The sequence below is a fragment of the Callithrix jacchus genome, chromosome 8 (genome assembly GCF_049354715.1).
Source record: "Callithrix jacchus isolate 240 chromosome 8, calJac240_pri, whole genome shotgun sequence".
NCBI classification, from domain to species: domain Eukaryota; kingdom Metazoa; phylum Chordata; class Mammalia; order Primates; family Cebidae; genus Callithrix; species Callithrix jacchus.
Window position 1 is genome coordinate 56,731,547 of NC_133509.1, and position 14,017 is coordinate 56,745,563.

The window sequence follows — 14,017 nt, forward strand, 5'->3', positions numbered from 1 at the left end:
AGAAATAAATGGAGAAAATAGACAAATCTCCCATGCAGAAGAATTCTGAATAATTTAGGTGGACATAAAGAGAAAGAATGTAACTCCCTCCTCAAGTGCAGGCCGTACACAGTAATATCCTTCCAAAGAGCACAGTGTGGAAAGGGGTAAGTAAGAAAGAATAACTTTACAGTGGTAAAATCTGGCAAACATGGCCTCAGTCAAGTGATCAAGGTTGACGTCAACAGTGGTAAGTCATGTTGACAGTATGGACCTTGATATGGTGTGAGGAGAAATGGCACGTTACCTATGGAATCTTCTTCCCAAAAACATATAACCTCAGTGTAATCATGAGGACATCATCAGACAAATCCCAATTGAGGAAAATTCTACAGAAAACCTGACAAGGATCTCTTTAAACTGTCAAGGTCATCTAAAACAGAGAAACTCTGAGAAATTGTCACAACCAAGAGGAGTCTAAGGAGATATGATTAAATGTCATGTGGTATCCTGGCTGGAATTCTGAAACAAAAAAAAAAACTAGGTAAAATTGAAGTAAATCTAATAAAGTAAGAACTTTAGTTAATAACGATCTATGGATATTGGTTCATTAACTACGGCACACATGCTGCTGTAAGAAGTTAATAAGAAGCCACACTGGATGCGGGTTTACGGGAACTCTTGGTACTATCTTCACAACTTGCCCATAAATTCAAACTATTCCAAAAATTAAATTTTTTTATTTTAAAACTAAGTTTCATATGACTTGACTTTTGTAGAGGGAGGATTACAATCGTATGTATAGCTATGTCATTATAGATATAGCTATAGATATAGATATATAGATACATAGAAAAGCTTTAAACTGTGCTGTCTAATACACAGCCATTACCTAGATATAACTACTGAACACTCGGATTGCAGCTAATCCAGATTGAGATGTGCTGTAAGTGTAAAATGTTCAACAGATTTCAAAGACATAATATGAAGAAAGGAATATAAACAATGTCATTTATGTTTTGTTTTGAGACAGGGTCTCACTCTGTTGCCCAGGCTGAAGTGAAGTGGTGTAATCATAGCTCACTGCAGCTTCAATCTCCCAGGCTCAAGCAGTCCTCCCACCTCAGCCTCAATCCTCCCACCTCAACCTGCCAAGTAGCTGGGACTACAAGCGTGCACTGCCACACCTAATTTTTCCATTTTTATTTATTTTTTATATTTACATTTACTCAAAAACATGTTGTTTGTTCAACTTATAAAACATTAATTCAATTAACTAGTACCTAAAAACTGAAAAAATAATTGTGCTAATTTTCAAGGCATTTGAAAAAAACATGAGACCTACTTGAAAAAAATACAGGCTAATAAATAATTAAAAATAAGACTCTTTAAAAAAAGAGTATTGGGAATTATTTTTAAGGAGGAAATATTTGATAGCAAAATGTTTCTCTAACTTTGTAAATGCACAAGAAAGATCAACAGTGTTATCACTTGCAGAAAAGGCAATTAATATCATAGAAAATGTGATGATATCACTGTCATTAGACAAATGCAAATTAAAACCATATTGAGATACCATCTCATGCCAGTTAGAATGGTGATCATTAAAAAAATTCAGAGACAAGAGATGCTGGAGTGGATGTGAAGAAATAGGAGCACTTTTACACCGTTATTGGGAATGTAAATTAGTTCAACCATTGTGGAAGACAGTGGTTCTAGATCATTTCTCAAATTTCTAGAACTAGAAATACCATTTGACTCAGCAATCTCATTATTGGGTAGATACTCAAAGTATTATAAATCATTCTACTATAAAGACATATGCACACATAGGTTTCTTGCAGCAATATTCACAATAGCAAAGACTTGGAGAACTAACCCAAATGCCCATCAATGATAGACTGGATAAAGAAAATGTGGTACATATACATCATGGAATAATATACAGCCATAAAAAGAATGAGTTCACATCCTTGGCAGGGACATGGATGAAGCTGGAAATCATTATTCTCAGCAAACTAACATAAGAACAGAAAACCAAACACCACATGTTCTCACTCATAAATGGAAGTTGAACAATGAGAACATATGGGCACAGGGAAGGGAACATCACACACTGGGGCCTGTCAGGGGATGGGGGCAAGTGAAGGGATAGCATTAGGAGAAATACCTAATGTAGATGAGGGGTTTATGGGTGCAGCAAACCACCATGGTATATGTATACCTATGTAATAAACCTACCTGTTCTGCACATGTATCCCAGAACTTAAAGTATAATAAAGAATAAATTGGGCCAGGCATGGTGGCTCACGCCTATAATCCCGGCACTTTGGGAGGCCGAGGCGGGTGGATCACAAGGTCAAGAGATCGAGACCATCCTGGTCAACATGGTGAAACCCCATCTCTACTAAAAATACAAAAATTAGCTGGGCATGGTGGCATTTGCCGTAATCCCAGTTACTCAGGAGGCTGAGGCAGGAGAATTGCTTGAACCCAGGAGGCGGAGGTTGCGGTGAGCCAAGATCGTGCCATTGCACTCCAGCCTGGGTAACTCTGTCTCAAAAAGAAAAAAAGAAGAAGAAATTTATATATATATATATATATATATATATATATATATATATATACACACACACACATTATATTTTATATATATATACATTATATTTTATATATATATATAAATAAGACAGGGTAAAAGGAAAGAGGATGGGTTGGGCAGCCATTTTATATACATATAAAATATATATATATAAAATATAATTATATATATAAAATATATAAATATATAGGTATATATATAATATAATGTATTTATATTTTATATATATATTATATATATAAATGTATATCTATATATACATTATATTTTATGTGTATATATATATATATACATTATATTTTATGTGTATATATATATACATTATATTTTATATATATATAAAATGGCTGCCCAACCCATCCTCTTTCCTTTTACCCTGTCTTATTTTTTTCATGGCAACCACCAGTAGCAAACAGTATGTTATATATTTGTCTGTATGTTTCTTGCCTGTCTATCCACCATAATATAAATATCAACTGGGACCTAATTAAACTAAAAACTTCCGCACAGCAAGAGAAATAATCAGCAGAGTAAACAGACAACCTACAGAGTGGGAGAAAATATTTACAAACTGTGCATCTGACAAAAGACTAATACCCGGTGAGAACAACCCAGGATTGAAGCTCTCAGTGAATGCGCGGAGAGGTGAGTCAGAGATGCATTTCCAGACTGATCTTTGTTGCCCACAGAACAGGGAAATTCCCAGGTATAAAAAAGACACGGGACGCCAGGCAGAGGTTTTGTCTGGTGCAGCCGGCAGCCCGGGTGGCAGCGGCCAGCCCTACACAGCGCTCCGCACAGGGCACGCTTGTCCGGGTGCCCTGTTGAACCAGCAACCTGAGACTTGAGAGGGCTGAACTTGAGACTGAACGGGACTTGGACAGTAGGCCAGCCCAGGGGATTGCAGGGACACAGCGACTAAGGTAGCGCAGTGGGACGGACAAAATGGCGATTCCAAATGCTCCTGGTAAAGACGTTCCCTGAGACGCTCCGTCGGGGAGGAACGTCCACCATTACTGAGGCAATCCGCCCCTACTGAGATACATGCCCACTGCTGACGCAGTCTGCCATTGCCGAGGCAACCCAATACAACAGAGAGACTCCGCCGCAGGGCATAGCCCGTGGCAGCAGGGCAGAGACTGCAGCAGAAGAGCAGAGCCTGCAGCAACAGGGAGAACCTCACACCAGCAGGGCGGAGCCTTGGCAGGCAAATAGTGACTAGACTGCCTCCTAGCTGGGCAGGACACCTCAACAGACATCCAAAAATAAAGCCCCAACCCCCCAACACAGAGCATCTGAGAAAAAAAGCGTTTTTTAATGAGTTCTGTTGCAGCAGAATTAAACATAGCAGCCTAGCAGCCCTGAACGAACAACAGAGCTCACAGCTCAGCAATTGAGCTCCTTAAAAGTACAGACTGTCTCCTCCAGCAGCTCCCTGACCCCTCTATATCCAAAAGACTGACATTTGGCAGGCATCATCCTGGGACAAAGATAGCAGAAAAAGAAACTGGTAGCATCCCTCACTGTTCTGCAGCTGCAGAACCCCAGAGAAGCAGGACCTGCAGTGGACCTCAGCAGTCGTACAGCAAAGGGGCTAGACTGGTAGAAGGAAAACCAAGTAATAGAAATACTTCATCACCAACAATCTGGGTGTCCACTCAGAGATCCAATTGAAAAGTCAGCAACTATGCAGACGACAGGTGGATAAATCCACAAACATGGGAAGAAAGCAGCGCAAAAAGGTGGAAAACACCCGAAACCAAAACACCTCGCCTCCTAGAAAAGACCAAAACTCCTCACCAGCAAGGGAACAAAGCTGGACGGAGAATGACTGTGACGAAATGATGGAATTAGACTTCAGAAGGTGGATAATGAAAACTTTTGTGAGCTAAAACAGCATGTATTAAATCAACGCAAAGAAACTAAGAACCTTGAAATAAAATATGAAAAAAGATTCGAGGAAATGATAACAAGAATGGATAACTTGGAGAGGAATATGAATGAATTAAAGGAGCTGAAAAACATAATACAAGAACTTCGCGAAGCATGCACAAGTTTCAATAGCCGAATTGACCAAGCAGAAGAAAGAATATCTAAAGTCGAAGATCAACTCAATGAAATAAAACGAGAAACCAAGATCTGAGAAAAAAGCGCAAAAAGGAATGAACAAAGTCTCCAAGAAATGTGGGACTATGTGAAGAGACCTAACCTACGTTTGATAGGTGTACCAGAATGTGACAAAGAGAATGAATCCAAGCTGGAAAATACTCTTCAGGACATTATCCAGGAAAATTTCCCCCACCTGGCAAGACAGGCCAACACTCAAATGCAGGAAATACAGAGAACACCACAAAGATATTCCGCAAGAAGAGCAACCCCAAGGCACATAATCGTCAGATTCAACAAGGTTGAAATAAAGGAGAAAATACTAAGGGCAGCCAGAGAGAAAGGTCGGGTCACCCACAAAGGGAAGCCCATCAGACTCACAGCAGATCTCTTGGCAGAAACACTACAAGCCAGAAGAGAGTGGGGGCCAATATTCAACATTCTTAAAGAAAAGAACTTTCAACCCAGAATTTCATATCCACCCAAACTGAGCTTCATAAGTGAAGGAAAAATAAAATCCTTTGCGAACAAGCAAGTACTCAGAGATTTTGTCACCACCAGCCCTGCTTTACAAGACCTCCTGAAAGAGGCACTACACATAGAAAGGAACAACCAGTACCAGCCATTCCAAAATCACACTAAATGCTAAAGAGCATCAACATATTGAAGATTCTACAACAACTAACAGGCAAAACAGCCACTTAGCATCAAAATGGCAGTATCAAATTCACACATAACAATATTAACCCTAAATGTAAATGGACTAAATGCACCAATCAAAAGACACAGACTGGCAAATTGGATAAAAATCCAAGACCCATCAGTGTGCTGTATCCAGGAAACCCATCTCACATGCAAGGATACACAAAGGCTCAAAATAAAGGGATGGAGGAAGATTTACCAAGCAAATGAAGAGCAAAAAAAAGCAGGAGTTGCAATTCTTATCTCTGATAAAATAGACTTTAAAGCAACAAAGATCAAAAGAGACAAAGAAGGCCATTACATAATGGTAAAAGGATAAATACAACAAGAGCTAACGATCCTAAACATAAATAGACCCAATGCAGGAGCACCCAGATGCATAAGGCAAGTTCTTAATGACTTACAAAGAGACTTAGACTCCCACCCAATAATAGTGGGAGACTTTAACACTCCACTGTCAATATTAGACAGAACAACCAGACATAAAATTAACAAGGATATCCAGGGCTTGAACTCAGACCTGGAGCAAGCAAACCTGATAGACATTTACAGAACTCTCCACCCCAAATTCACAGAATATACATTCTTCTCAGCACCACATCACACCTACTCTAAAATTGACCACATAATTGGAAGTAAAGCACTGCTCAGCAAATGCAAAACAACTGAAATCATAACAAACAGTCTCTCAGACCATAGTGCAATCAAGTTAGAACTCAGAATTCAGAAACCAACCCAGAACTGCACAGCTTCATGGAAACTGAACAACTGGCTCTTGAATGTTGACTGGGTAAACAATGAAATGAAGTCAGAAATAAAGAAGTTCTTCGAAACCAATGAGAACGAAGACACAACATGCCAGAACCTCTGGGACACATTTAAAGCAGTCTCTAGAGGAAAGTATATAGCAATAAGTGCCCATATGAGGAGAATGGAGAGATCCAAAATTGACACCCTATTGTCAAAATTGAAAGACCTAGAGGAGCAAGAGCAAAAAAAACTCAAAACCTAGCAGAAGACAAGAAATAACTAAGATCAGAGCTGAACTGAAGGAGATTAAGACATGAAAAACCCTTCAAAAAATCAATAAATCCAAGAGCTGGTTTTTTGAAAAGATCAACAAAATAGACCACTAGCCAGACTGATTAAAAAGAAAAGAGAGAACAACCAAATAGATGCAATAAAAAATGATAAAGGGGAAATCACCACAGACTCCACAGAAACTCAAACCATCATCAGAGAATATTACAAACAACTCTATGCACATAAACTAGTAAACCTGGAAGAAATGGATAAATTCCTGGACTCCTGTGTCCTCCCAAGCTTAAACCAGGAGGATATGAATAGACCAATAACAAGGTCAGAAGTTGAGGCAGCAATTGAGAGCCTACCACACAAAAAAAGCTCAGGTCAAGACAGGTTCACAGCCGAATTCTACCAGACACACAAAGAGGAGCTGGTACCATTCCTTCTAAAACTATTCCAAATAATCCAAAAAGAGGGAATCCTTCCCAAATCATTTTATGAGACAAACATCATCCTGATACCAAAACCTGGCAGAGACCCAACAAGAAAAGAAAACTTCAGGCCAATATCCATGATGAACATAGATGCAAAAATCTTCAATAAAATATTGGCAAGCCAATTGCAACAGCAAATCAAAAAACTTATTCATCATGATCAAGTAGGATTCATCCCGGGGATGCAAGGCTGGTTCAACATACGCAAGTCTATAAACATAATTCACCACATAAACAGAACCAAAAACAAAAACCACATGATTATCTCAATTGACGCAGAGAAGGCATTTGACAAAATTCAACAGCCCTTTATGCTAAAAACCCTCAATAAACTCGGTATCGATGGAACGTATCTCAAAGTAATAAAAGCTATTTATAACAAACCAACAGCCAATATCATACTGAATGGGCCAAAACTGGAAGCATTCCCTTTGAAATCCGGCACTAGACAAGGATGCCCTCTTTCACCACTCCTGTTCAATATAGTACTGGAAGTTCTAGCCAGAGCAATCAGGCAAGAAAAAGAAATAAAGGGTATTCAAATAGGAAAGGTGGAAGCCAAATTGTCTCTATTTGCAGACTACATGATAGTATACCTAGAGGACCCCATCGCCTCAGCCCAAAAACTCCTGAAACTGATAAGCAACTTCAGCAAAGTTTCAGGATATAAAATCAATGTGCAAAAATCACAAGCATTCCTCTACACCAATAACAGACTTAAAGAAAGCCAAATCAAGAACGAACTGCCATTCACAATTGCTACAAAAAGAATAAAATACCTTGGAATACAAATCACAAGGAATGTAAGGGACCTCTTCAAGGAGAACTACAAACCACTGCTCAACGAAATCAGAGAGGACACAAACAGATGGAGAAACATTCCATGTTCATGGTTAGGAAGAAATAATATCGTGAAAATGGCTATACTGCCCAAAGTAATTTACAGAATCAACGCTATTCCCATCAAGCTACCATTGACTTTTTTCACAAAACTGGAAAAAACCACCATGAACTTCATATGGAACCAAAAGAGAGCCCACATAGCCAAGTCAATTCTAAGCAAAAAGAACACAGCGGGGGGCATCACACTACCGGATTTCAAACTATACTACAAGGCTGCAGTAATCAAAACAGCATGGTACTGGTATCAAAACAGAGATATAGACCAATGGAACAAAACAGAGGCACCGGAGGCAACACAACATATCTACAACCATACAATCTTTGATAAACCTGACAAAAACAAGCAATGGGGAAAGGACTCCCTGTTTAACAAATGGTGTAGGGAAAACTGGCTAGCCATGTGCAGAAAGCAGAAACTGGACCCCTTCCTGACACCTTACACTAAAATTAACTCCAGATGGATTAAAGACTTAAACATAAGACCTGGCACCATAAAAACCCTAGAAGGAAATCTAGGCAAAACTATCCAGGACATAGGAGTAGGCAAGGACTTCATGAACAAAACACCAAAAGCATTGGCAACAAAAGCCAAAATAGACAAATGGGACCTAATGAAACTCCACAGCTTCTGCACGGCAAAAGAAACAGTCAATAGAGTGAATCGGCAACCAACAGAATGGGAAAAAATTTTTGCAGTTTACCCATCTGACAAAGGGCTGATATCCAGAATTTACAAAGAACTCAAACAGATTTACAGGAAAAAAACAAACAAGCCCATTCAAAAATGGGCAAAGGATATGAACAGACACTTTACGAAAGAAGACATATATGAGGCCAACAATCATATGAAAAAATGCTCATCGTCACTGGTCATCAGAGAGATGCAAATCAAAACCACATTGAGATACCATCTCACGCCAGTTAGAATGGCGATCATTAAAAAATCTGGAGACAACAGATGCTGGAGAGGATGTGGAGAAAAAGAACGTTTTTACACTGTTGGTGGGAGTGTAAATTAGTTCAACCACTGTGGAAGACAGTGTGGCGATTCCTCAAGGCCTTAGAAATAGAAATTCCATTTGACCCAGCAATCCCATTACTGGGTATATATCCAAAGGACTATAAATCGTTCTACTATAAGGACACATGCACACGAATGTTCATTGCAGCACTGTTTACAATAGCAAAGACCTGGAATCAACCCAAATGCCCATTGACAATAGACTGGATTGGAAAAATATGGCACATATACACCATGGAATATTATGCAGCAATCAGAAATGATGAGTTTGTGTCGTTTGTAGGGACATGGATGAATCTGGAGAACATCATTCTCAGCAAACTGACACAAGAACAGAAAATGAAACACCGCATATTCTCACTCATAGGCAGGTGATGAAAAATGAGAACACATGGACACAGGGAGGGGAGTACTAAACACTGGGGTCTATTGGGGGGAAAAGGGGAGGGCCAGTGGGAGGGGGAGGTGGGGAGGGATAGCCTGGGGAGAAATGCCAAATGTGTGTGAAGGGGAGAAAGGAAGCAAAACACACTGCCATGTGTGTACCTATGCAACTGTCTTGCATGTTCTGCTCATGTACCCCAAAACCTAAAATGCAATAAAAAATGTAAAAAAAAAGACTAATACCCAAAATCCACAGGGAACTCAAACAAATCAGCAAGAAAAAAAAAAAAACAAATAATCCCAACAAAAAGTAGGCTAAGGACATGAATAGACAATTCTCAAAAGAAAATATACAAATGGCTAACAAACATGTGAAAAAAATGCTCAGCATAATTATCAGGGAAATGCAAATCAAAACCACAATGTACTACCACCTTACTCCTCCTATAAGAATGGCCATAATTAAAAAAAAAAAAAACTCATAGATTTTGGCATGGATGTGGTGAAAGGATGTGGTGAAATTTTACACCATTGGTGAAAATGAAAACTACCATGAAAAACAGTGTAGGAATTCCTTAAAGAACTAAAAGTAGATCTACGTTTGATCCAGCAAGCCCACCCCTGTGTATCTACCCAGAGGAAAAGAAGTCATTGTACAAAAAATACACTTGCACATGCATGTTTATAAAAGCACAATTTGCAATTGCAAAAATAGGGAACTAACCTAAATGCCCATCAACGAACAAGTAGATAAAGAAAATGTAGTGTGTGTGTGTGTGTGTGTGTGTGTGTGTGTGTACATATACCATGGAACATTACTCAGCCATACAAAGGAATGAAATAATGGCATTGGCAGCAACCTGGATGAAGTTAGAGACCATTATTCTAACTGAAGTTACTCAGGAATGGAAAACCAAACATTGTATGTTCTCATCTATAAAAGTGGGATTTGAGCTATGAGGATACAAAGGCATAAAAATGATATAATGGACTCTGGAGACTTGGGGGAGAATGGGTGCACCACCAGAAATCACCCTAAAGAATTTATCCATGTAACCAAAAACCACCTGTTCTCCAAAATTTTATTTTATTTTATTGAACTAAAATAAAATAAGTCATTTTTTATAAAAGAATATAAGTATCAAAAAGCCCAGGTCTTTGTCTGAATTATTAAACAAATGAATAAAGATCTGATACCTGTATAAATAAGTAAATGATGTTATTTATCACCTAAACATGATGCTGTCTCTCTGACTTTAATTTTCCTTTCCTTTCATCTGCTTTTTTTTTTTCTTGCCAAGCCATGAATACGGGACAAAAAAAGGGATTAAGACATAAACACCAAGAATTGGCAAATATAATGAGGCTGAGTAATAATATAATAACTTGAAAAAGAACAATTGTTCAGGTAACCATATATTAAATTTGTCTCAAGAATTTATTTTATCTTCTCATTCATTTGTTCAACAAATATTTACATCACACCTATTATGAGTTCTTTTCGAAAAGGCAATAACTGTCTCTTACATTTGTATCACTGTTTATAGTTTACAAGGTCCTTTCTGGCACTTATTTTAATGTATCCTCATAAACAATTCTTTGAAGTAAGCAGGTCTTATGAGAAATAAGTCTTATGAGGAATGAGTTACCAGATTAAGGATCATTGGGTTGTAAAAATCTTCAGCTAGAAAGCATTCCATCATTTTACTGTTGATACAACTAAATACAGAAGCCCATTATCAATCTATTTAATTCACCACAGAGAGCTATAATACACACATTGACCATCAGTACCAGTACATTAATTCTCACTTCTGGGATTTCTAGCCTACTCTTATCTTCAATGTTAATGTGAATATTTTATGGTAGAGTGCGCAAACTTTGAGAAAGGTGCAATGCTTTCTCTGTTTCTTCCACTTATGTTCAGGTTCTGCACATACTGTGGGTTCTTCATAAATATTTATTGGCAAAGAGAACAGTTATTAATGTAAGAATCTCTCTATTCAGAAAATATCCAAGGCAACCATGATAGCTGCTGGTTTCCAAAGCAGCTATGTCTCCCAATGAACTATGTCTCTCAGTATTCAGAATTTTGCATAATCCCTTCCCATTGATCATGACTGGCTCTGTGACTTCACTATAACCAATAGAATATGGTAGAGGTGATGAAATGTGACTTCTGGCAAGCAGAGTGGTAAATCAGTCCCAAGCCCCATCTGTTTTCTTGAACAATTATTGATACCAATTGTATCGGTTTGAGTCTTCAAAAATAACATATGCTAGGACAGGATTGGAGGCTTATTAAAGGAAACACCTACGAGGATACAGGGAAAGTAACTGGAGTAGGCAGGAAGAGCCTTCAGACTATGATGCAGATATGACACATGTAAAAGAGAGGAGCAAGTAAAGATTGGGCATGAAAAGTTTCAGTCTGCAGCACAGTTCTAAGCAAGTTCCCACCAGACCAGTGGGGAAAACACACACTGAAGTTGCCCATTAGAGGAATCTTGCATTCTGCAGGAATAAACTGGCACTAGTAACCCCAGTGCTCAATCATTGACTTGAAACAGCCTGAGACTGCAAGGCCCCACTACAAATGCAATAGTAGATGCAGATTACATACAAACAGATGATACATGAAGCTGTCAGTCATCTCTGTTTTTTTACACAGGTTCTCTTGAAGGAATTCTAAGTGGCACATTTCCATGAATGCCACCAATGGCACATCAGAAGTTCAGTCATAGTCTCTGCTCTTGGCAGGTTGAGGTACACCCAACAGTGGCAGTACCCTCATAAGCCTTGGTTAATGAAACTTCATGTTGTTGGGTCCATGCATAACCCTTCACCATATTACTTTGTTCATTAGCCCATTGGTCAAGGATAAGGGTGTTTGGTAAAAAGCTGACTGACATTGATAAAGCAAATCATCTTCTTCACCTAAATATTAAGATTCCTCTCTATTGATCTAAAGGTTTTAGTTCAATTCCTCCTCTCACAAAGGCTTCTCTTTCTCTAGGCCTTATTCAAAACTGGAAGCCTTTTTGATTACTCACTCAGCAAATAAGTTTAGACTATAAACACACCCAGATGAGATATGTTGCCTCCAAAATCCAATGAAGCACACCAGGAATTGGAACTCTTTCTTTATGGTAGGAGGGATTAGATACAGCAATTGATCTTCACCTTGAAAGAGATATCTCAACTTTCCCCAGACCACGAAATCTCAAGAAATTTCACTGAAGGAGCAAACTTCTAAATTTTTCTGGGATTTATTTTACAATCTCTTGCCTCTGTGTGTCTTACCAAGGAGTCTAAAGTAGTTGCAATTTCCTGATGCACCAGTGTAGAGGATCCATGTGATATGTTGTGGAATGAAGAGACAACCAATTTCCTGAGGAGTAGAATCGGCCAGGGTTGGAAAGTTGATATAATCCTGAGGTGAAACAAGGAGGGTACATTGCTAGTCCTTCCAGATGAAAGAAAAATAGTTCTGGTCATCTCTACTAAATGTATATAGAGGAAAAAATGACTTCCCATATCAATATTCACATATTAGATGTCACATATATTGATTTACTACAGCAATGAAACCACATCTGGAACAGCAGCTGTGATTATATTCACCACCTGATTAAGTTTACAATAATCCTTAGTCATTCTTCAAGATCCATCTGTCTTCTGCATAGGCCAAATAGTTGAGTTGAATGGCGGTATGGTGAAAATCACCAGCCCTGCATCTTTTAAATCTTATAGAGGCGCTAATTTCTATAAGACTTTCCAGAATGCAATACTGCTGTGGATTTACTGGTTTGGAACACAAAGGCAGTTCTAATGCCTTCTACCTGCCCTCACTCCTCAGATCAGATAATCAATATAGGTACTCTGCCTTTCCTGAGTGTACCTCCTTCAATTAAGCATTCTAGAACTTGGGGAATCCTGTGGAAGTTCAGAGCTAACTGGATGCACTGTGAGATGGACCTGAGCCAAAATACAATTAATCATTCAGCTTCAATAAACCCTTACTCTGGTAAATAGTCCACAGTGGCATATTGTGTCTCCAAGGACTGGTATCATTTCAGAGCCAATGTCCAGAAATCCCCAAAAAAATCTTGTTATTTGCCCTTCCAAATACACTATGACCTTGGCAAATTGTTTTAGGCCCTTTCAGGGAAGAAAAGAAAAAAATTATAGTCTAAACTTTTGGAATATAAATATAAATTAGAAAAATCTTACAGTCTTTTTGGCAGGCATGGTACCTCATCATTTTGTTCCTGCCCTGACAGGGCTTGCCAGGAGTTGAGTCTAGTTATAGGCATAGAAACAATGAAAGTTGTCGGGGAAAAGTCCTGAGGAGTCTCAGCATTTTTCCACAGAGTAAGTCCTTACAGGCTTTTCAATCAAGGGGGTACTACGCTCCTAAGAGGGAAAGGCTGCTTCTGCTAGCAAAGGAGACAGGACTTTCAAGGTTCTCAGCTTCCATAGCATCTGCCCACATGTTGCCATCTCAATTTTCAGGGCCCAACTCTATCCCAATCAAAGCCCTAATTGCAACTGTACGACCTTGAATTAAATTGATTTTGTAATCAAGCTACCCACAGGATTCGTCTTTGGGCTTGGTTTTTTAGAAATACCAGATCTTGCAGCTATGAGAGATAAGAGTTTCCTTCAGAGTAGTCACCAAAACTTTTCAGTCCCTTGCCTGCATGTTGAGTTGAACATGTAATACCCTGAGTTTATTTCTTTTTCTCCATATTCTCTGTGACACTTTGAAGCAACCCACAAACTCTAGTCATTATACTC

At 38.7% G+C, this 14,017-nt stretch overlaps 1 gene segment (V, D, J or C); it reads left to right on the forward strand.

Annotated features, from left to right (window-relative positions):
- The window catches only part of LOC100385731 (T cell receptor alpha chain constant-like), a 257,258-nt gene that overhangs the window by 40,246 nt on the left and 202,995 nt on the right, over positions 1–14,017 (forward strand). Inside the window, 1 exon segment of the C gene segment in view lies at positions 129–146. Within this exon segment, the coding sequence occupies positions 129–146 (18 nt within the window).